Source organism: Carassius carassius, chromosome 10 (assembly GCF_963082965.1).
Source record: "Carassius carassius chromosome 10, fCarCar2.1, whole genome shotgun sequence".
Lineage (NCBI taxonomy): Eukaryota > Metazoa > Chordata > Actinopteri > Cypriniformes > Cyprinidae > Carassius > Carassius carassius.
This window is the reverse complement of record NC_081764.1, coordinates 3,433,547-3,458,181: the sequence shown is the minus strand read 5'-3', so window position 1 is coordinate 3,458,181 and position 24,635 is coordinate 3,433,547. Positions and strand designations below refer to the sequence as shown.

The window sequence follows — 24,635 nt, the reverse complement described above, 5'->3', positions numbered from 1 at the left end:
AAGTAATAAATGGCCAATTTTGTTTTTTCTAAAAGTTCTGTTACTTAAGAGGTTATTTGGACTCTTACAAGCAAAAGATGTTTGTGATCTAAGTCAAGCTAATGTTGCTAGCTTCTGTTTGGTATGTGGTTGCAAAGTTTCTTATAAGTTAATGTCAGCTCTGTTTTTACACAACTCAGGTCGTCAAGTTGTACATATAGGTTGTCAAAGTAAAATAAGTAGCTTTTGTTTTTCCTGTGTAGCTTTGACCAAGGCTTGCTGAGTTCATGTTCTACTAAATTTAACTAAAGAGGAAAGACCTGTTATACTTTTACAGAACGGTGAAAAAAGAAACAAATGTATAACTTTCTTCTATAGTAGCAGTAAATAAATTTTGGCATTATAAATATGTCGAACAGTATTTTGAACTGCCTTTTAATCTGTGTACTGAAACTGCAATTGACTGCTGTATATTCTGCAACCACATGGTGGCAAATTGACACAAACTGAATTGTTTAAAAATGTTATCTTGTGATTCTTAAATCTTGAGTTCTGATCACTTCCAGCATTTAAATCCACAGCAATGTGTCTTGGTTTGTTAAATAATTTATTTTTTATAAAATTTGCTTGTATGTTTACAGTTTTACAAATCAGAAAAGAGAGGTCTTCAGTAAAGGCACTAAGAAGAAAACTGTGTTCTGTCATTCCTGGAGCCACACCTTCTCTTACTGAATGTTTAGCTCGCTGCATAGGCTGAGTAGCCACACACTCAACCGAGGGCAGAAGAAATACGAAATACCTCTAGTTTGGTTTTCCTCCAGCTGCGCTCAATTTTCGGGCTGCTCTCTTTAGGGTGCGAGTATTCTCATTATACCATGGTGTCAAACTGTTTTCCTTAACCTTCCTTAAGCGTAAAGGAGCAACTTTATTTAAAGTGCTAAAAAAGAGAGAGTCCATAGTTTCTGTTACATCATCAAGTTGTTTGATTTGAATACTAAATCTGTTTTTAGTTTTGTTTTGTTTTTTTGCAAGTGGGATGAATTAATGCACATTCACATTTAGTCTAGAACATCTGCATAGTTACATAGTAAATGCAGTTCTTTTATGTCGCAAGTTCAGTGATTCAATGATTCCCTCCAGCCAATCCGTGATCAGCAGAGTTTACACATCACGTTTTGGTAATGGTATGGTTCACTTGGAACCTCAATCAAAGTGGTACCAAAAAAAAAGTCCCAGGTACCAGGCACTGTACCCAGTGGAACACCCCCCCCCCCAATTGAACTGTACCATGTGGTACCATGCAGTGGAAAAGTGCCATTAGTGACAGAGGTATGGGGTGGTGTACACCTCTGGTGGTTATCAAGGGCACTCCAGCTGGTTATCGTGACACTGGCCCACTCACATTTTCATCAGTATTGTCTAGTGTTATATATGTTGCTGCTAAATTTTGTAATTTTTTTTTTTAACCTTGACTTTGGCTATTCAATAAATTTGCGCAGGAGATTTGTATTCATTTCCATAGTTGCTTTTGCCTTACAAATACTGCGCTGTCCTGAAATCAACAGCATATTTTTGAATAGGCTAATTAAGTGACCCAAGGGCAATGAACTTCATATTTAATATTCATAATCCCTGCCCTTTCCACAAACTATAAATGACACAGATGATTAACCACTGATTAAAACCATGGGAGCTTCAGACTGAAACATGCAGTCCAGAACCCGTTCTGCTCGAGGTAAGTCTATCTACAAGACTTTTCAAAAGGAAAAGGCTAGATTAGTCTAGACAAGGTCACTATTCATGCATTCTCTCTCTCCTCATTCCCTTCCAGACTCTTGGTCATAAAGCACCGGAAAATGAACTCGACGACCTGGATTGTGGATAGTTACGAAGAAGCTCTTGTCAAAAACATTGTGATCATTTCTCTTGGTCTTATCATTAACTTCATTAACGGAATGCTAGTGGTGACTTTCTTCTCCAATCCAATGTTTTCAAGAGACTCCAGATACATTTTATACATTCATCTGGTAATCAATGACATGTTCATGATATTCATATCAGTGACTTTATATGTGTTGACCTATGCTTCCCATTTCGCAAATGCATCATTGTGTTACACATTGGTTTTTCTTGGTTCAGCCACGTTTATGATCACTCCATTGAATCTGGCTGGTATGGCAATAGAGCGTTTCATTGCCATCTGTAAACCACTGCATCACTCTCAAATTTGCACACCACGAAGAACCCACATCTTTATATGTTTGATTTGGGTTATAGGCGCTATACCTTCTCTAGCAGATATCATTATTTTACTCTTAGTCGAGCCCATATCTCTCTTCAGGTCTACTGTGCTTTGCTACACATTTATTTTGTTCCCATCAAAACACCACAAGGATCGCATCACTGCCTCACAAGTCATCTGTATGTCATTTGTGTGGATAATTCTCATTTATACTTACTGCAGAGTCCTGTTCACTGCCAGAAAGGCTGTTTCAAAGGGTTCAGCAAATAAGGCTCGGAGTACGATATTGTTGCATGGTGTCCAGTTACTTCTTTGTATGCTTTCCTATATCACGCCTGTTATGGATATGTTTGTCATTCCTTTTTTTCCTGCTGACAGAACAAAGATCACTTTCTTTAATTATCTAATGACGAATATTATGCCAAGATTATTGAGTCCTTTGATATATGGGGTCCGAGACCAGAAGTTTCTCAAACAAATGAACGAATACTTTACATGTAAAGTTATAATTTTAAAAATAATGCCATCATGATTTTTTTTTGCTACATTTATTTAAAATATTAGAAATTAGATTTTTATTTAGTTATGATTTATGTGATATTTGTTTTATTTGAGAACATTACTGAGAAAAGAAATTCTCTATAGTGACTGAAAACAACTCATAGTTGAAAATTTATGAATTTTAAGTACAAACAAACGATGAATGACCTTTACTCAAAACTAACTTCACTGATCAATTTTCAATGCATTTAATAAGCTGGTGTTTTGATGATTTTTTGTGAAATCATTTACCCTCTAGTTCACACAGATGTTGTTAATTATATTATCTCTAGAAATTATGTATTATGGACTCACGACAACTAAAGTATTTGTGTCTTTATTTTGAATGGTAGGATTTTTTTCAATTAATTATTTCAATTACAATATCTTTATAGCCAAACTATAGATATAGCATGAACGATTAGATAAAATTACCTATTAATATTGATAATAGTATTGTGTTATGATTATTTTTAATTAAATAAATTACCCTGTATTCTTATTGTTTTAGTGTTTAGTTTTATTGTACTTGGGGGTTTTTTTCACCAAAGAGAATGTGCATTTTGCGATGAGGTTTAGAATAATTTAATATTTAGGCCTACAAAATGTGACTGTCTTCCATATTGTACAGCTCATATCTGCCAAATAGCCAACTTCTGCCAACACTTCCACACATGCAATATTTTATCTTTTTCTCTGATTACAACCAAAGCTAAATTAGTTTAAATGTAAATGACTAATTAACCTCCCTAGTCTTTTGTTAATTTGTCACATGACCGAAACAATGAATTAAAGGGTTAGTTCATCCAAAAATGAACAATCTTATGGGTTTGGAATGACATGAGGGTGAGTCATTATTGACATAATTTTCATTTTTGGATTAGCTAACCCTTTAAGTGCCTACACATGATCAATTGTCGCTAGTGGCATTTTCACTGTTTGTTATCATCTTTTTATATATTCTATGCTTATCATATGAAGGCACCCACAGGACACCCCTACCCCTCCATCTGAGGGTTGGCAACACTGACGGAGAGTAATGTTAACAACGGACTCAAGCGCTGTCACAGCGCGACCACAACAGCTTGACATTGTCTAATTTGGCACAGTCTTGCTGCTGCACTAATTGTAGTACGGATTTCCTCTGTGTATACATATCCTTACAAGTACAATTTTAGCTGGATTATTTGTGTCCCCTTCAAAAATTGCTCTTGAGAAATTTAATAAGGCTTGTCCATCTGGTAGCATCACACAGAAGAGCTGCTGTAGCTCAGATAGCAGAAAACATTTCAGGTTGCGAATGTAACCATGGTTCCCTGAGTAGGGAACGAGACACTGCGTCCTCTAGCAGTCGCTATGGGGAATGCCTTGTCGTTACCCGGGTTTGAAGCATACATTAAAAAAAACACCAACAAGTTGGCCGGCAACAGCCCCTGACATCACTACCAGTGCAACTATAGATAAATAGGTGCCGGCAGAACACGTCATTCACTTCTTCGTCTTAAGGTTGCATCAGAAGCATGGCAGGAAGCTAGAGGATGCAGTGTGTTGTTCCCCACTCAGGGAACCATGGTTACATTCATAACCTGAAATGTTCCATTTCAAGGGAACTTCGAACTGTGTCCTCTAGGGGTCGCTATGGGGAACAATATACCCACACCCCCATGCTGAGGGGAGTGCAGGCCAGAATCATGGCAAGCACTAAGTACCAACTCTACCATTTCCATGGGAATTGCCAATGGGACATTAGACGGCTGTCTGTGACATTATCCCTTACGGCCAAAGGCCTAGGCTACATACCCAACTTACCTCTTAGGGCCTCAACCCGGGGTAGAGCTCAAGGCTTGGAATCAAGAAAGATTCCTTTAAATTAATATGGCAAGGAGTCTAGCATTTTACACTAAGTCTTGCCTGTCACACAGGGGCTACCACTTTCTCTTGCATGAGCTTGCTGAAGGAACTGTCTCAACAGATCCCTAGTAGTAACACCTTGTTTAGATAGGTATACAAGGATACATAGGTGGAGTGGTGCCCAAGATGAATGGGGCATATCAAAGCTTACCAAGAAAGGGCATGAAGCAACCACGCGAAGTCCTCACCCTATAGGATTTTAGAAAGAATGCAGAGCACTAGCCTGCAAACTTACACATTGCCCACATAGCCCTTCATATTGAGGGAAGTGATGCTTGAAGTGCATTAATAAAGAGCCCAAGGAACCAAGGTCTAACCAACTCAAAGAAAGGGAACGAAGCTGAGCGCATAACCCATACCATACAGGATTGCAGAAAGTGCACAGAGTCTTGTGTGCACACTTACCACTTACATGGATTTTAGAAAGTGCACAAAGTGTTCAACGTGCACACTCACCACCATATGGATTTCAGAAAGTACACAGAGCTTAGCGTGTCTACTTAAAGTTTCCTAAGCATTGCAGAGGTGCCAAACCGCATGGGAGAGGCAAGCTCAAATGTACAAACCTCTGGCGAAGGGAGCATCACCTGAGGCAGCATATACAAGAAGATTCTTGCAACTTCCACCTCCACTTCCCACTTGATGTGTCAGCAAGAAGAGATATCCAAGCGAACAGGAGGCCCCTCAGGGTGACCTGGCCAGGCATCCAGGAAATTCCTTGCAGTGCTGTGCTGGGCCTGATGATCAAAAAGGCTCCTGCAGGAACATATGATCTGGCTGCCTGATATCGGAAGCATGAAGCCGGAATCAGGGTTTTCATACTGGCTGGAAATAATGTCGACGAGTGTTTAGTAAAAACTGTTGATTGAGCACTGCAAATAAAACTAACAGAGGATTAGTACACACATAACCACCAGCAATTGGATCCTCCCTTTAGTCCGGACCATCAGTAAGGTGGTTACTATGAATCATAGAACCAACCAAAAACATCATAGGTCCAGCATAGGAGACTGTTATGCAAGAAGTTCCAACCTAACCTCAGTCAGGTGAAGAGGTGGTGGTTACAGGGGAATTAGGAAGGGGAAGATAAGGGCAGATGTAAAAACCCCCAAAGGAAACAAGTAGATACTCAAGTATTGCTCTGATTCGGACGAAAGCGCTGATGCCTCATGTGGATCACATCCCTTAGGTCTTGCCAACCTTACTTTGACCCACGATTCCTCCTACACCTACCCGCAGGTGGGGGAGGAGCATGAGTCATGACAATAGCCTTCTGTGCCCGTCTCTGATCATCGGATCGAGACGGACCAGGACTCCTAGGTTGTTCAGGCTAAGAACTGGACCTTTGTGGAATTAAGGATTTGAAGGCAGCTGAGCATGCCTTTGCCTCCATGACCTTCTTGACTACCATCTCAACGGAGGTACCGAAAAGTTCAGAAGGCGAAACTGGAGTATGCCAGTGTGTATGCCTTGCCATTTAAGCGAGATGTATCCTGAAGGGGCTTAGATGGCAAGGAGGGAGATTTAAGAGAAGACGTCTCCCCCACACAGAGATAGCTAGCCAGCGTCTCTTCTACAGGGGGCATCCTCTCATAGCTGCTTTCGCACATTGCCTCGATGTTGGCATAACTTGTATGCTGAAAACAATGGATGTAAGAAGAAAACAGCCTCTTCCATTCATTTTAAAACTCTGTATGGAAAGTACGAAGGGCAGGATGATTGAGAAGGCTCAGCCTCAGCTTCTTCGCCATCCTCGGACATATCCTGCTCTTCCTGGGCCGAACCCAGCAGAGCACTAGCCTCTGTATCAGAAGGTGTTAAAGATATAACATCATCCTCCCAAGGCTCTCTCTCATCCACTGCTGACAAGCATGGAAGGGAAAGTCCCTCTCTAAACTCCTCAGCCAAAACCACCTGTGATCCCCACGAGCTTATTCTCCTCCGTGCCTCAGCAGTGGCGGGTCCTGAACCGCAGGAAGCAGATGGCTTCCCCTCTTTCTGCAGATGTCCTTCACTGCGACGCCGGGACACCACGGACCCTGGGTGCATCCACAGCGGAGGACGCGAGCCGGGTCCCGGGTGACGACTTCTCCCCCTCCTGCCTTCGACATCTCCATCCGGAACCGCTTCGCTCCCCTCCGCGAGACAGGACGCGACGCTGTGATCATTGGAGACTCCATCGTCCGACACGTAAGTGCTACGTTAGCCGAAGGTAAAGTGCACACTCATTGTTTGCCTGGTGCTCGTGTTCTCGATGTTTCTGCACAGATACCCGCGATCCTGAAGGTCGACGAGAGCCCCAGAGCGGTCGTGCTTCACGCCGGGGTTAACGACACCATACTGCGGCAGACGGAGACGCTGAAGAGGGACTTCAGCAGCCTGATCGAGACGGTTCGCAGCATGACGCCCGCGGCGACGATCGTCGTGTCTGGACCACTACCCACGTATCGACGAGGACACGAAAGGTTCAGTAGACTTTTTGCTTTAAATGAATGGTTGTTGTCATGGTGTAAAGAACAGAAACTGCTATTTGTTAATAACTGGAATCTTTTCTGGGAGCGTCCTAGGCTGTTTCGCGCTGATGGATTACACCCCAGCAGAATCGGAGCGGAGCTGCTCTCTGACAACATCTCCAGGACACTTCGCTCCATGTGACTAGTAAGACAATTCTCTCATAACTATTATGATGACTTTTGTTTCACCCGCTTAAATGATAAAAGTACTTGTGCTGTAAAAACTATTAAGACTGTGTCTGTTCCCCGAATAGTGAGGTCAAAATATAATGTAGGATCTAGAAAAAATCTTATCGTAATTAAACCAGAAAAATGTAAAGTAAATGAACAAAAACAATTTTTAAAGTTTGGGCTCATAAATATTAGATCACTCACACCCAAAGCAGTTATTGTAAATGAAATGATGACAGAAAATAGTTTTGATGTACTCTGCTTGACTGAAACCTGGCTAAAACCAAATGATTATTTTGGTCTAAATGAGTCTACTCCACCAAACTACTGTTATAAGCATGAGCCCCGTCAGACTGGTCGTGGCGGAGGTGTTGCAACAATATATAGTGATATTCTCAATGTTACCCAGAAAACAGGATACAGGTTTAACTCTTTTGAAATGCTTCTGCTAAATGTTACACTGTCAGACATGCAAAAGAAATCTAATGTATCTCTTGCTCTGGCTACTGTGTATAGACCACCAGGGCCGTATACAGAATTCCTAAAAGAATTTGCAGATTTCCTCTCAGACCTTCTAGTTACAGTTGATAAGGCGCTAATCATGGGAGATTTTAATATTCACGTTGATAATGCAAATGATACATTAGGACTTGCGTTTACTGACCTAATAAACTCCTTTGGAGTCAAGCAAAATGTCACCGGGCCCACTCATCGTTTTAATCATACACTAGATCTAATTATATCGCATGGAATCGATCTTACTGCTATAGATATTGTACCCCAAAGTGATGATATTACAGACCATTTCCTTGTATCGTGCATGCTGCGTATAACTGATATTAACTATATGTCTCAGCGTTACCGTCTGGGCAGAACTATTGTTCCAGCCACCAAAGACAGATTCGCAAATAACCTGCCTGATCTATCTCAACTGCTATTTGTACCCAAAAATACACATGAATTAGACGAAATTACTGACAACATGGGCACTATTTTCTCTAATACATTAGAAGCTGTTGCCCCCATCAAATTGAAAAAGGTTAGAGAAAAACGTACTGTGCCATGGTATAACAGTAATACTCACTCTCTCAAGAAAGTAACTCGTAGTCTTGAACGCAAATGGAGAAAAACTAACTTGGAAGTTTTTAAAATTGCATGGAAAAACAGTATGTCCAGGTATAGACAGGCTCTAAAAACTGCTAGGGCAGAGCATATCCACAAACTCATTGAAAATAACCAAAACAATCCAAAGTTTTTATTTAGCACAGTGGCTAAATTAACAAATTACCAGACGCCACCTGATTCAAATATTCCACCAACGTTAAATAGTAATGACTTTATGAATTTCTTCACTGATAAAATAGATAACATTAGAAATACAATAGCGAATGTAGATTCTACAGCGTCTAACACTTCAGTTTCATCCATCGCACCCAAAGATAAACTGCAGTGCTTTACAAATATAGGACAGGAAGAGCTAAATAAACTTATCACTGTATCTAAACCAACAACATGTTTATTAGATCCTGTACCCACTAAATTACTAAAAGAGCTGTTACCTGTAGCCGAAGAACCGCTTCTCAATATCATTAACTCGTCGTTATCTTTAGGTCACGTCCCAAAACCATTCAAGCTGGCGGTTATCAAGCCTCTTATTAAGAAACCAAAACTAGATCCTAGTGTACTGGCAAATTATAGGCCTATTTCAAATCTTCCATTTATGTCTAAAATTTTAGAAAAAGTTGTGTCTGCTCAATTGAGCACCTTCCTGCATAAAAATGATCTGTATGAAGAATTTCAGTCAGGTTTTAGGCCCCACCATAGCACAGAAACTGCACTTGTTAAAATTACAAATGACCTGCTTCTTGCGTCAGATCAAGGCTGCATGTCATTTCTAGTCTTACTTGATCTTAGTGCTGCGTTCGACACCATAGATCATGACATACTCATAGATCGATTACAAAACTATACAGGTATTCAAGGGCAGGCTCTAAGATGGTTTAGATCCTACCTGTCCGATCGCTACCATTTTGTTTACTTAAATGGGGTGTCATCTCATTTGTCATCAGTAAAGTATGGAGTGCCACAAGGATCCGTCCTAGGTCCCCTTCTATTTTCAATATACATGTTGCCCCTTGGTAATATTATTAGAAAATACGGAATTAGCTTCCACTGTTATGCTGATGATACTCAGCTATATATCTCAACGAGACCAGATGAAACTTCCCAATTATCTAAGCTAACAGAGTGTGTTAAAAATGTAAAAGATTGGATGACAAATAATTTTCTCCAATTAAATTCGGATAAGACAGAGATATTAATTATTGGACCAAAAAACACCACACAGAATCTTGTAGATTACAATCTGCAACTAGACGGATGTACTGTTACTTCCTCTACAGTCAGAAATCTGGGTGTTATATTGGACAGCAATTTGTCTTTTGAAAATCATATTTCCAATGTTACAAAAACCGCATTCTTCCATCTTAGAAACATTGCCAAGCTACGAAACATGTTATCTGTTTCTGATGCAGAAAAGCTAGTTCATGCTTTCATGACCTCTAGACTGGACTATTGTAATGCACTTCTAGGTGGTTGTCCTGCTTCGTCAATAAACAAGCTACAGGTAGTCCAAAATGCAGCAGCTAGAGTCCTTACCAGGTCAAGAAAATATGATCATATTACCCCAATTTTACAGTCTCTGCACTGGCTACCTATTAAGTTCCGTATCAGTTACAAATTATCATTACTTACCTATAAGGCCCTAAATGGTTTAGCTCCTGCGTACCTAACTAGCCTTCTACCACGCTACAACCCATCACGCACCCTAAGGTCACAAAACACTGGACTTTTGGTAGTTCCTAGGATAGCAAAGTCCACTAAAGGAGGTAGAGCTTTTTCACATTTGGCTCCCAAACTCTGGAATAGCCTTCCTGATAATGTTCGGGGTTCAGACACACTCTCTCTGTTTAAATCTAGATTAAAAACGCATCTCTTTCGCCAAGCATTCGAATAATGTATCTCTTAAATTGTGAGTGTAGTTGCATCTGCATTTTTATTCTTTAGCTTGGGTTAAACTAATTTTACTTTGTTGGATCAGCAGCTATGCTAATGATGTCTCTATTTTGTTTCTATGTTTTGCCACGGGATTTACATCCCGTGGTAACTAGGATTTACACAAGCTCCAGTCTGGATCCAGAACACCTGAGAAGAGATGATGCTGACCCTCAGAGGACCCCAGATGATCCTAACCTTGAATCAACAAACAGAACTAACAATTATTGCTACATGTGTGACTGCATCATATAATTACTATTAATTAATAATATTGATAGTTCATCATCTAGCTGACTACGTCTTGTATTATTATTATTATTTTTATTTTTCTAAAATCCTCTCAAACGTGCACAAACTACTAGCTACTACTAAATCTTGTAGAAACATAATTTTCTGTAAAGTTGCTTTGTAACGATTTGTATTGTAAAAAGCGCTATACAAATAAACTTGAATTGAATTGAATTGAATTCTGCGAAAAGAGAGACAAACAAAAGCAGAACTTTTTCATTTCATTTTTCAAACGCCTACAATGCATGCAGATTGCCCCCTCAAGGACATTGCGTGCTCTTCACCCAAACAAACAACACAAAGATTGTGTGTCATCGGGTGTCAAATAATGATGACACAGATGCACACACTGTTTAAACGCTTTGCTAGTAGTCGCCATGACAGACAGAGAAAGATCGCTCTTACCACGTTCAGATGCACGCTTCAAACAGAACAGTCAGTGAAGACGAAGAAGTGAATGATGTGTTCTCCTGGCATCTATTTATCTATAGTCGCACCGGTAGTGACGTCAGGGTCTGTCACTGGCCAACTTGTTGGTGTTTTTTCAATTTATGCTTCAGACACGGTTCACGTCGAAGCGTTCTCCATAGTGACCCCTAGAGGACGCAGTTCGAAGTTCCCTTGAAAGGGAAATGTAATGCTGTGTATGGGGCTGCATGGTTGCAGAATGGTCAGTGTCCATGATGACTCCTGATGACCATGACTTCCTCTGTCCACCGTTGATCAAATGAAGGCATCACAGGAGCCAGGAAGTAAAGCTAACATTGGATTTGAATGAGTCTTGGTGCCTTCCTATACAGCATTACTCAGTTTTTGGACACACACAGCCAATATCACTTCTCTTTGTGCTTTAAACAATTATGATCGATGTTGGCCTGTGGCTCAAGTGCTTTCTCTATTTTGTTACAGAGCATTAAACTGTTACTCAGTTTCAGAAATCTGTCTGAAAAAAGATACCTTCATGTGCAAATGCTGGCTGCAAAGACATTGCCTGAGAAGAAATTGAGGCATCAAATCAGCTACCTATGCTTTCGGACAGAGCTATTGTTTGTGCACAACACCTAGTGTAATGTATTGATTCGACCTTTACTCAACTTTATTCATAAAGATTTAAATTCTAGTTACTGTGTGTATGAATGACAAGTTTAATTCCACATTTTTCCAGTGCTCTCATCTACAGAACATAGCCTACCACACCATTCACCAATAATCGCATTTGCAATAATTGCATTTCATTGAAATTATTCCACTGTAATGTGACCCAAGTGTATTGACCCTCATATTTAATATGCATGTTCCCTGGCCTTTCCACAAACCATAAATGACACACAAGCACATAATGTAGCACTGATTAAAATTCATGTGAACTTCAGACTGCCCACAGTTTAGAAATGGTTCTTCTGCTCCAAGGTAAGTCTGTCTATACAACTTCTCAAAAGAAATAGGCTAAAACTGCAAGTATAGTAGGTGATTTTTTCTCTCTCTTTCTGTTCCAGATCCTTGCTTGTAAAGAATTGGAAATGAACTCGACGACTTGGATTGTGGATAGTTATGAAGAAGCTCTTGCTAAAAACATTGTGATTATTTCTCTTGGTCTTATCATTAACTTCATTAACGGAATGCTAGTGGTGACTTTCTTCTCCAATCCAATGTTTTCAAGAGACTCCAGATACATTTTATACATTCACCTGGTAATCAATGACATGCTCATGATATGCATATCAGTGACTTTATATGTGTTGACCTATGCTTCACCACTTGTGAATGTATCATTGTGCTGTGTATTGGTTTTTCTTGGTACAACCACTTTTATGATCACTCCATTGAATCTGGCTGGTATGGCAATAGAACGTTTCATTGCTATCTGTAAACCACTGCATCAATCTCATATTTGCACACCACAAAGGACCTACATCTTTATACGTATGCTATGGGTCATAGGGGCTGTACGTTTTATAGCCGATGCCATTATTTCACTTTTAACCCAACCCATATCTTTCTTCAGATCATTTATACCTTGCTACCCAAATTATTTGTTCCCTTCCAAGAGCCACCAGGACAACACCACTGCTTCACAAGTCATCTTTATGTCATTTGTGTGGATAATTCTCATTTATACTTATTGCAGAGTCCTGTTCACTGCCAGAAAGGCTGTTTCAAAGGGTTCAGCAAATAAGGCTCGGAGTACGATACTATTGCATGGTGTCCAGTTACTTCTTTGTATGCTTTCCTATATCACTCCTTTTATGTTTATAATTATTACTCCTTTTTCCATCTTCACCAAACTAAGATCACTTTCTGTATTTATCTGTTAACTAATATTTTGCCAAGATTACTAAGTCCTTTGATATATGGGGTCCGAGACCAGAAGTTTGTGAAACAACTAAAGGAATACTTTACTTGTAATTTTGTTATTGTAAAGATAATGCCATCGTAATTGTGCATTTTATTTGACTAAGATTTATTTAGAAATAATTTGGATTTATTTGCGTTTGTTTCATTATGGCATTTGTCTTGTTTGAGATTTGAGAACATAAATGAGAGCAGAATCTCTCCTGTGTATGAATTAGATCAATATTCTAATTATTCAACTATTCAATATTCTACAAAATGTCAAACCATGTGGCAAATTCAGTAAAAAAAAAAAAAGAGAGAGAGAGAGAGAGATAAACAGACCTATCTTTACTTTTATAATCCTTTTTTCAGCGGGTGTTTTATTAATTTTTAGTGGATATATGAAATCTGTTCATCTCTGTTCACATGAACTATGGGAAGAAAGCACACATTTAGTCTTTATTTTGAACAGTCTTTATTGCTTTATCTGTTAAAATTATAGCCAAACGAGCAGTCTGGGAAAACTGCATAATAATGTTGATGATAGAACTGTATTATTATTTTTTAATCAAATAAATCACACTGTACATTCTTATTCTTTGTGGTTTAGTTTAAAGTTCTTTTTAAAACCAAAGATTACTTGCATTATTTTTTCACTTAATCAGTTCATTCACGTATTTATGTTTGTGGTTTATTATTATTATTTAACTTGAGAAAAGAAAAAGAAACTTGCTGCATGAGGCCCACAAGTTATGTTTTTATTATTTTGTCATATTAGAATAGCAATTAATATAAAGCATAGAGCAAGAAGGTGTTGTTTTGAAATATTATTAATTACACAATGCATGCATGAATCAAATGGATATCAGACCAGTAAAATATGCACCAATATGTAACTTTTTTTTTTTTTTTTTACTTTATTCGCTGAGCAAGTTTAAAGTCACTAAGACTCCAGTGAGACTTCTACAGTTACAAGCTTATTAGGCCTATTTAAATGTATTCATAAAAATATATTACTACCTGGCATACTAGTAGGCATATTATAATTTTTGAAATCATAAATGATTATGAATGGCATTTCAGTTGAAAAATAATTATTTAGAATCATCTGATCAATTTGAGACACATGTAGAGCCGCTTGTTTCTAGACAAGCTGGCTTTCCGTGTGTTTGCAGCGCCACCTTGTGGTTTTTCTGTATAGTTTAGCTCGTGCACACCTACGGTGTGTTGAGCTCACCTGAGGAATCTCAGATAGATCAGAAGATACAACAACAAATACATATTTGGCTTTTTAATCACGCATCATGGCCGAATGTGTGCGAGAGGCCGAAGATTACACAATAACAGAAACCATTCTGTTCTGACCGAGGAAACACACGCTAACTCCGCTGAATGGCAAATGCTACAGAAAATTGCCTACCCTGATTTTTTTTTCTTTTTTTTCTTTTCTCAATAATAGCTAATTACAGATCATTATAAAGTTGCCATATTTATAAATTCGTCATTGGTCACTTGTTATCTAATGTACACAGTATCCTTGAAAACTCTCAGTTCCTGTATTGTTTAAACTCAAACAGGTGTATTTAAAAGACCCACCACTGCAAAACAGGACACTGGTGCTAACAAAAAGGACATGCACATAGTAATAGTAAAGTATTTTTTCAGAATGTAGAATTTAAGAATCTGATGTACTGCTTTGTAAAGGACACCACTGCTAATGATTTGTCATTCTTACAGAAAAATGGCTGATATTGACGAGGGGTTATATTCTCGACAGCTGTAAGTTTACTGTAAAATATTCTTATTAACTTTCCTGAGTCTATCTGCATCTTGGTTAACCTCTACATTTTTTGCTTTTTCTTTCTCTGATTTATTTGGATATTTCATTGCTAGCAGTCACTGCTGCACAAGAGTGTAAAGTACCTGAATGTACATATTTTATTTTTTAGTAATCATTTTTACTTTATTTACATTAAGTTCTATTGAAACTGAATGCAATCATTTCAACTGAAAATGTGTTAAACATATTACAATTGTTAGATGTTAAAAGTACATATTTCACATGTTTGCAGGTACCTCTGTTTTTTAAAATCAATCATACAAAAAGAAAATTATTAAAATCAGAAATTATTCACTGAATCATGGAAGTATAGTAAACAAAAATATTTTAAATGCAGACATGTGATGCTTGTATGTTTGTCAATGCATATTCATTAGTTTTTCATTTTGTTGTATCAGGTTTTAATTTTAATTTAAATCATCTTTTCGAGATCGGGTTATTTAGTTTGAGGAATTGCCTTTATGTATTTCATCAGTGCTGTATGAATAGTTATGCCTCACATTGCATGGTCTCTTCCTGGTATTTTTCACAGAAAAACCAAAGCAAAAGTGACTGGGCTTGTTTTAGTTCAAATTATTTGCTTACTATTTTGTTTATCAGAATTGGATTAGAATTTGTTTATCAAGTACAATAAAGCCACACCACAAGGATGCGCTGTTTTCTTTCAAATTAATGCTAAATACATGTAGAAACAGAGCATGCATGTGGCGCAGCTGATACAGAAAAGCATATGCAGCACAGAGTGATATGGAGAGTCACGGAGGAGACTGTTGACAAACAAATTGTTTAATAAAGTCGTTATTTTTGTTTTCTTGCTTACAAAAAGTATTCTCGGTGCTTTATAACGTTACAGTTGAATCACTGATGGCAGATGGACTATTTTGATGATGTCTTTCATACTTTTCCGGACCTTGACAGTGCAGGCAGTCTATGGGGCAGTCACAAGCCTCCCGGTTTTCATCCAAAATATCTTAAATTGTGTTCAGAAGACAAACAAAGCTTTTACGGGTTTGGAACGACATGGGGGTAAGTGATTAATGACAAAATTTTCATTTTGGGGTGGAGTATTCCTTAAAGTTTATTATGTCTTCTGAACTTTATGAAGTATCAAAGCGTTGGGTGAATAGACTTTTAACGGAGGGAAATAAATGTCTTACGGATTTGTAACAAATTGCGTGTAATTTTCTAGAGGTGCCAGATGGAATTGCAAACAATGGTTGTTTCAAAACAAGTTGCCAAAAAATTCCTATACCACCCCTTATGAGTCAACATTTTTTTATTTAGAATACAATTTTTAGAATCTTCACGTTAATATGAGCTGAAAATATATCTTATTTTCCATCGTAGGACAATCCAGGCATAGTGACATGCACAGATGAGGAAAGCCATGAGTTCACCGAAGACATGTTTGTGAATTTCAATGAGATTCAAGGCATGACTGAACTCAATAGTTATGGTCCAGTTAAAATCAAAGTGAGATTAATTTTAAGATCAAAATATTATCAAATATAAGGAAAACATCTAGAGCTGATCATGGATACAGAAGATCAAGAAAAAGTCAATAGCAATGCAAATCATATAATAACAATATATATGAATGTTTTTAGACAGATATTCCTTCAGTATTTGTGACACTTCTAACTATTCTGAGTATGTGAAGGGTGGACTGGCCACTGAAGTGAAACAGCCTGAAATCCTCAGCTTTATAAGGATCAACCAGAATTCATTTATTCCATAGTGAGGATACTTGACTGCATTGTAATTAAATATTTTAAGAAGCTACTGATGTTTTTGAAATCTTAAAGTGTGTCGACGTACAGCACTATAGCAAGTCTCCTCATTCAGGTGATATTCAGAAACCTCTCTAGATCCCAGGTCAGTCATTGGTCACTTTATGCTAAATAAGGTTTTTAAAGTATGTCTATCGATATTTTTCCAGGACAGGTGTGACCTGTTTGACCGAGTGTATTGTCACAACATTGTGTAAAATGTTGGCAAGAATAAAGAAAGTAGTTTTTTTCTGTTCTTGAAAACTAACTACATTAAAGTTATCTCCTTTCAAATATTTTATTATACATCTAAAAGCATTATTATTTTTATGTTGTTATGTTATAAATAACATATTTGCTCTGACAGTTATAAATCACGCAGTGCATCATGACATCTAAAATCTTGTACAATATTATTCGATTACTTTGTTCATAACTATTAAAAAAAAAGTAAATGGAAAAACAATTTACAGCATTCTGTCTAATCAAAACAAACAAAAGTGGATTTTCACTACTGAATAGAGGTCAGGAATTATATTCAGAATGAGAAAGAAGCACTTCATACTCCGTTATAATTGTGGAATTAGACTTTATGGATCCTTGATCCGTGCATTTCATCGTCAGATTCCTCAGCACATTTTACACCCCTATAATAGCTCAATATTTCATCTCTGTGTTTTTGCCGCCCTATAGGCTGATGCTGAAGTGCTGGTTACAATCGCTAAAAAGCGTTGCAGGGATGCAGAGTTTGACGAACTTGATAAAGACACTGTAAAGCAGTTATTTCTGGTTGCCAGCAGTAACATGGCGTCTGTCAATGCTGCTCATGAGGTGGTGAAGGTGAACTTTATCATTTAACATTTTACACTGGCAGCACCAGTTGAGTTTGAGACCATGGTGTATTAAATCTGTCAGGCATGCAGTGGTAAATTCAGTCCTCTCAGACAGTGGCTGGGTTTCGATGCCCTGGAATGCATACCTTAGGAGGACATTGGAGTCCTTTCTGAAGACACCTCTGCTCCTGTAAGCTACAAGGCAGCTCATTCTCAGTATTTAGAAAATACAAAGTCTTGTTACTGATGGATTCATTATCAACTGAGCACTTTATGTGCTTCTTATAAATTGATCGTTATCTTTTATGCTGTAGAGAGACAGCTGATATGATGGGCAGATTGCTGTGTTTGGATCTGCTTTTCAAGACAAATTGAAGAAACAGAACTATTTTCTTGTGAGTGTTTCACCAGCAGGGGAGGCCATTATCCTGATTTGTGTTTCCATAATCCTGTTAAATGACTCTCAGCTACTTATCTTGATCTGTTATGGTGAGCAGTGAGCACATCAGTGAGTCATCGGTGTCAGAATGCACAGGAAATATTTTATGTGCCATGTGACATTTCCTGTTGAGCACTGAGGATATGCCAGTCAGAGTTTCCCATGTGAATCAACCGAATAATTCAGATTTTTGTTGGGGTGAATTTTCTGGTGTATTACTCTGGTGACTTTGAATGTTGCTAAAACAAGTTTGTTTGTTTTTTTTGTTTTGATTTTTAACACATTGTTTGTTCATATAAGTGTTATGCTAATGAGGTTTAAGCAAGGATCTATTAAATTGATCAAAAGTAGCAGTGAAGCCAATGTTTTGCCATATATATATATATATATATATATATATATATATATTATATAACTTTTTTTTTTAATCAGTGAATTCTGAAATTAATGTATCACATTTCCACAAAAATACAAAGCAGTATAGCTGTTTTCAACATTGATAATTATAAGAAATTTTTCTAGAGCAGTTGTCAGCATATTAGAATGATTTCTGAAGATCATGTGACACTGAAGACTGGAGTAATGATGCTGAAAATACAGCTTTGATCACAAGAATAAATTACATTTTCAAATGTACAGTTTTTCAAAAGAAAACAGCTACATTTTAATACTTTTTGACAATATTACAAATACTAATACTATACTAATATTAGAATAAAAGACTCCAAACTTTTAACAGTATTATACTGTATATATGCTATAAATAACATAACGTCCAAAATGTTACTTCAATCATGTCTCACTTTCAGTCTTACTCTCAGAGATTTTTCATGTCATATTTCTTGTGAGTTCTCATCAGAATGTCTTTGTCTATGATAAGGTCGGAGCTTGAGCAATTGGTTGTAAGCTGCTGAAGAACTTTGCTCTGATTGGTCTGGGTGCGGGAGAGGGCGGGAACATTACAGTGACTGACATGGACTCTACTGAGTGATCTAATCTGAATCAACAGCTTCTGTTCCACTCTAAAGCCATTGGGATAAGACGAGTTTGCACCAAACAACAGCAAAGAACACCTATAAAATGAATTTACACTTTCATTAAATTCAGTAAGATCGAAGACAGTTGTCTTCAACAGAATATGAAATCTGATTGAATGAGCCACATCTGTATCACATTTTCCCCGTTAACTGTGATAAAATCACTGTAATGCATTTATATTTATTCTTTCTGTGTTTCTCAGCGGCTGACGTCTGAGGTGGTGGCAGAGTCGGTTAAAGAGATGATCCCTTACATGAACATCACCGCTCACCAGAACCGTGTGTGTGACGGATGAGGTTTACACACATTCATCTTACAGTAACCTTGATGGTGTGGCAGCCGCGCTGGATAATGTGGATGCACGTGAGTGCTGACTCTGCTCAGTTTTCTGATTCACCAACAGTGTTTACCAACATTGTAAACATGTGTCTAACATTTTATTTTCCTTATGCATGAGGAGTCTATGTCGACTAGTGATGGGATTTATGGCTCTTTGAAGGGATCCGGATCTTCGCGATCCGTTCCTTTCAAAGAGCCGGTCAAAAGAACGGCTCTTTTGGCTCTTTTTAAATATTTAGTCAGTTTTAAGAAGCCAGCTTGGGGGCATCTCAGTTTATCCTGGAAATAATCACTGGGAGGAATGATGAGGTGAGATTTGTAGTCAAATAATTAAAACTCAGATATCACACACCAATATCTGAGTTTGAATTATTCTGAAATAATGATTATTACCTCATTTGTCATGTGTGGACTATATTCCATAGGGTTGCACAAATCCCTCTGCTTAGACAGTGACATCACTATTTTGGATTTACCTTTAGTACAAAGTTTGTGTGTGTGTGTGTGTGTGTAAAGCTATGTTGACTTATGTTATTCATACAATACCTACTCACAAATAAACATCAAAAACAAAGCCAGCTGCAATGAATTTCTGTGCAAAACAGCTTTTACTACAAACACTTCCACACAAGAACATTGTTATCACACAAGAACATTTTGATAGAAAACTAAAAATATTTAAAGTAGATAAAATTCTAATAAATAAAATGGAAATGTCTACATACTACAGTAAACTTTGCAAATAGGACATCAGCCCCTTCAAGTCAATGAACAATAACAAAGTGGGCTGAAATGAATGTCTGTGACAGCTGACAATGACAGAGGCACGCAGGGTTTTTTTTCCACTGGAGTCCTACTCACGTGAAGGATGCGTGCACAACTAATAACTAATATCATCACGCTATAAAGGGTTGGCCTGCGCTGGGTGCGCCCCTCCCCCTATAACTGTTCTGTCTCGCGGGGGAGCTCATTTGTGTGCATCTGTGTGAAACACGCATAGGAAAAAAGAACGACAGAAAGAACGGCTCCCCTCCAGCCGCGACTCGGCTCCCATCGTTCATGTTTATGAGCCGTTCAAAAGAATCGGTTCGTTCGCGAACGTCACAACTCTAATGTCGACCGATTCTGTGTGTGAAACAAAAAGCTGGAGGGAGGAACTCCACATCTGACTGAATCATACGGACCCTCCACATCTGAGGGCAGAAAGCCATTCCTATCAGCTCACTTAACAACTTCTCTCACCATATGGAGCATACGTTACAGGTCAGAAGGCACTTGTACTGATTGTAATGTACTGAAAAGTTTATTTGATTGATCAGCCACTTAAACATCTATTACCATTTCTCTCATGTGTGATCACAAACACTTTCATGTTGATGAGAGCTTTTTAGGAGTTAAAATGTGCTGTATTACTCCAAATGTTGATTAAAGGCTCATTCAAACCAAGAATGATAACTATGAAGCTAGAATGATAGCTGCTGTATATTAGCGTCCACATCAAAGAACTATAACATTGCTAACATTATACTAACTATAAAATTACTAACATTATTAACTATAACACATGTAAGTGCGCGCTGCATTTTTGTCATTTATCACTTAGTATTTGCAAATACACAAAGTGGTCATTTTAATGCAGTGGTTGCATTTTTACCATACATGAAGCTATGATTGTATGTGAATCACAAATAAATTATGTGTCATTTTCAGTGGGCCAGAGACCAGTTTGAAGGGCTTTTCAAACAAACAGCAGAGAATGTGAACAATTTCATCAGATATAGATGAATTCAATTTAACTAGTTAATAGTATAGAAGAGCAATTGTGTGGAAGAGGCTCTACAGTTATCAACAGATGCAGATATCATTAAATATGAAATAGTATACATGCTCCTGTCCAGGCTCAGCTATTCATTATTAGTGCAACCCCAGGCTGCCCCCTGGCTTCCTGCCACAAGTGTCAAGTGTTGTCAGATCTCTTTTCCATCTGAAATGAAGTGAAGGATGTTTATAGAGAGGCGAGTGTGCAGGAAGTCGAGGTGCTGTGTGTTGTAGGCAGATACCGCAAAGGGAAGGCAGCAGCTTCACAGCCTCAGTCTCAACTACTTCCTCTTGGCTGTCAGCAAATTGCAGCCTTTGAGTGAAGTAAAGGAAGGACCCCACCCAACTCAGCAGCTTTCTTTGGTTAAAAACTGGAAGTGTTTTTAACCGTTTTAGTTTTGTTTAATGATAATAGCCACATTTTTAGTGCCATATGAAGCTTAGCCTAAACAACTAATGTTAAAAAAAATAATAAAAACAAAAACTACTCATACTGATAGTGCTACCTCTTTTCTCTATTTCTGCAGTGACTCAACATTTGTTAATCTCACAGTTGCGCGTGGGGATGTGGAGGCTGTGGAAATACTGGAGGGCGTCTAGGAGTCTGGGTGAGGAATGGCCTCAGAACTGAGCTGACTGTGTCAGCTGGGCCCACAGACAGTGGAAAACACTCTACAACAATCACATTAGACAAATGCTGCCCTGCTTTCCCCCTGACCAGGTAACACAGAGACCAGTGTACACACATTCATACATGCGTGTGACATAGTGGCTAAAGCATATGGATAGTAACCAGAAGGTTTCTGGTTCAAGCCAGTTATGCGACCTAGTGGAATTATCTATCTATCTATCTATATATATATATATATAAATTACATTTTTAAGAACTGGTGTGATTTTTTTTCCATCGTGATATTATTTTTATGATAATTGAGCAATTTTATTCCCCTAAAATTATAATTACCAGACAGTCTGAATATATATATATATAAATTAGATTTTTTTTTTCAAATTACAGATTTTTATGACAATAAGGGGGTGAAATGTGATTAAAGATTATATTTAAAAAAACTGTCATTGGTCTGTAAGCAAATTCTTATTATTTTATTTATTTATTTCTTGGGATAAAATTAGACACATAATAAATAGGATAGGCTAAATGATTACTTGTAGGCTTTTAATAATTTGTCAAATCATGCATTATTTTTTTAGTTGATTGAGTCAGTTTCAATTTGCACCAGCAGGTGGCACTGTTGTCTATAACAACGGAGGGCCCTGAACCATGTGTGGTGAGAGATCATTAAAGGTTTAAATGGCATGATAAAGTCACAATAATAGGCACCTTGTCATTCAATAACATGCCATTAATTATCTGAGGTTTATAAATTATAATAACAAAACTCTTCATTATGAGAATGACAGGATATTGCAACATTTTCTTTCTTAATGTGAGATTTTAATTTAGTCTTATTAACCGGGTAAAAGTACAATTGATCATTTTAAAAAAAGGTAGTTTGTGGTTATGTAACAGTATGGATGCGGAGGGAGGTCTAAACCATAGCATAAGTTCCTGCACACTGAGATAAACATGCGTCCAGAGGAGGGGTGATATGGACAAGAAGAGTTTTGAAACTCTGAAATGTGCTTTATCTCACATGTCTAGATATAACAGTTGCAAAACCAGAAGTTGCAGATGTGCAGTGGGAATGTAGACCACAGTTCAGTTTGAGGGTTTGTGCATGATCCATTTTGCATGAAAATACTAAAAAAGAATGAATCATGAAGTTCTACTGAGGTTTGGTTTCTCATTATCAGTTGGAGTCTTTCCTGGAGTGCAGGAAAACAGTTGTAAAGATCAACATAAACAACTCTTTCTTTTAAACCAGTGGAATAAGCTTTGTGTGATTGTTAATGATCTTTTGGTCTGTCTGCGCTCTTTTGAACAGCAACTTCTGTTTTTTTGTTAAAACACCAATTGCATTGAACACACACATGATAAACTCATTATTCTGTCTGTCTGAGCAAAAGGCTTGGAGACATGGCTTTATGGTGACCAATCACATCCATTTCACATCAGCATGTGACAAGTTTGTGCAGGGCTTCCATTTGGCCCACAACACATGCAGACGTCTTTCATTCTTGCTTAATGGAGCTGACTATATAGCATCTTTAACAGTATTTTTATATAATAATAAATTACACAAACACATTATATTAATAATTATTTAAAAAAGTAAATAAAACATGAATCTTTTATTAGATTATAAAGTATAAAATGTATAAATGTTATAAATAAAACAAAAATATTATAAAAAGTATTGATATTGAATATTTAATTTATCGAGTCTACGTACACATGTAATAAATAAAATAACAATAGAACTACATAGCATCTTTAGGAATATTAAAGCAATGTTTATTAAAACATTTGAAATAAAAAAGGACAAACATCTAATGATAAATAAAATCAAATAAATAAAATGATAAAAAGTATTAAAAGTGTATACATAATAAAAGTAATTCATCCTACATATGCATATATTCTGAATTATTTATATATATATATATATGTATGTTTGTATGTATGTGTATATATATATATATATATATATATATATGTGTGTGTGTGTGTGTGTGTAAACATTAAAAAAAAAATATATATATATATATATATAAACACTTTTTTTTCCTCTTCTTTGGACCTCTCTAGGTAACAAGCTCTGGACTTCCGTTCTGGATGGGCGTAAAAAGAGATCCTTTGTCATCTTTTGACCTTTGGCACCAACTATGTGAGTTTTATTGAGTAAATCCCCACACACATCCCTTGGGATCTCCCATCATCCCCTGCAGACAGCATTGTCTTAGTTTAGATGACTCACAGTTCCTCTCCTGTTGTAAGTAAGATAGTATCTGATATCAGTGATCACTTGTGATTAACAAAGCAAGGTGAAAACGTGTTAAACCCCCTACTTCTCTCACACACAAACACTCACACACAGAGCTACATTAGCAATCAAGTCATGCTTTTCTCAGAAACCCTTTCAGATGCATGTATAAACTGAAATAAAAACCAAGAAAAACATCTCTATGCAAATGATTCCATTCTATAACCTTTATTTGTGTTTTCTTAAAGGAATTCCCTTAAAATCATAAAAGTCTGTTTGAATTCTATGGTTTCAAAGGTTAACCCATTTTGGGAAGTGTTGTTTTTTGAACGCGCTACACACTTTCCCCTTGTCATTTCCCCTACATCTGTGTCTGTGAGCCATGGCAAGTTTTTCCATCCTTCAGCTCAAAATCAAACACAAACGCGCAGTTTCGCCTTAGATCTGCCAGCTACAATAAAACTATTTTGATTTGCGATTATTACTGTTACCCCAAAATGATCCAAAATTTCTTTACCCTCAGGCCATCCAAGATGTAGATGAATTTGTTCCTTCATCGTAACAGATTTGGAGAAATATAACATTACATCACTTGCTCACCAATGGATGCTCTGCAGTGAATGGGTGCCGTCAGAAAGA

At 37.5% G+C, this 24,635-nt stretch overlaps 1 protein-coding gene and 2 pseudogenes across 1 annotated transcript; all 3 read left to right on the top strand.

Annotated features, from left to right (window-relative positions):
• The first annotated feature begins 1,835 nt into the window (after positions 1 to 1,835).
• On the top strand, positions 1,836 to 2,753 carry LOC132151225 (odorant receptor 131-2-like). Its single transcript, XM_059559337.1, has one exon. The coding sequence runs from the start codon at positions 1,836 to 1,838 to the stop codon at positions 2,751 to 2,753; it is 918 nt and encodes a 305-aa protein (XP_059415320.1).
• Positions 2,754 to 12,221: 9,468 nt separating this feature from the next.
• LOC132152267 (odorant receptor 131-2-like) lies at positions 12,222 to 13,138 on the top strand (annotated as a pseudogene).
• A 3,141-nt stretch (positions 13,139 to 16,279) lies between these two features.
• Positions 16,280 to 24,635, top strand: part of LOC132152266 (ubiquitin-like modifier-activating enzyme 1) — a 31,114-nt pseudogene continuing 22,758 nt past the window's right edge.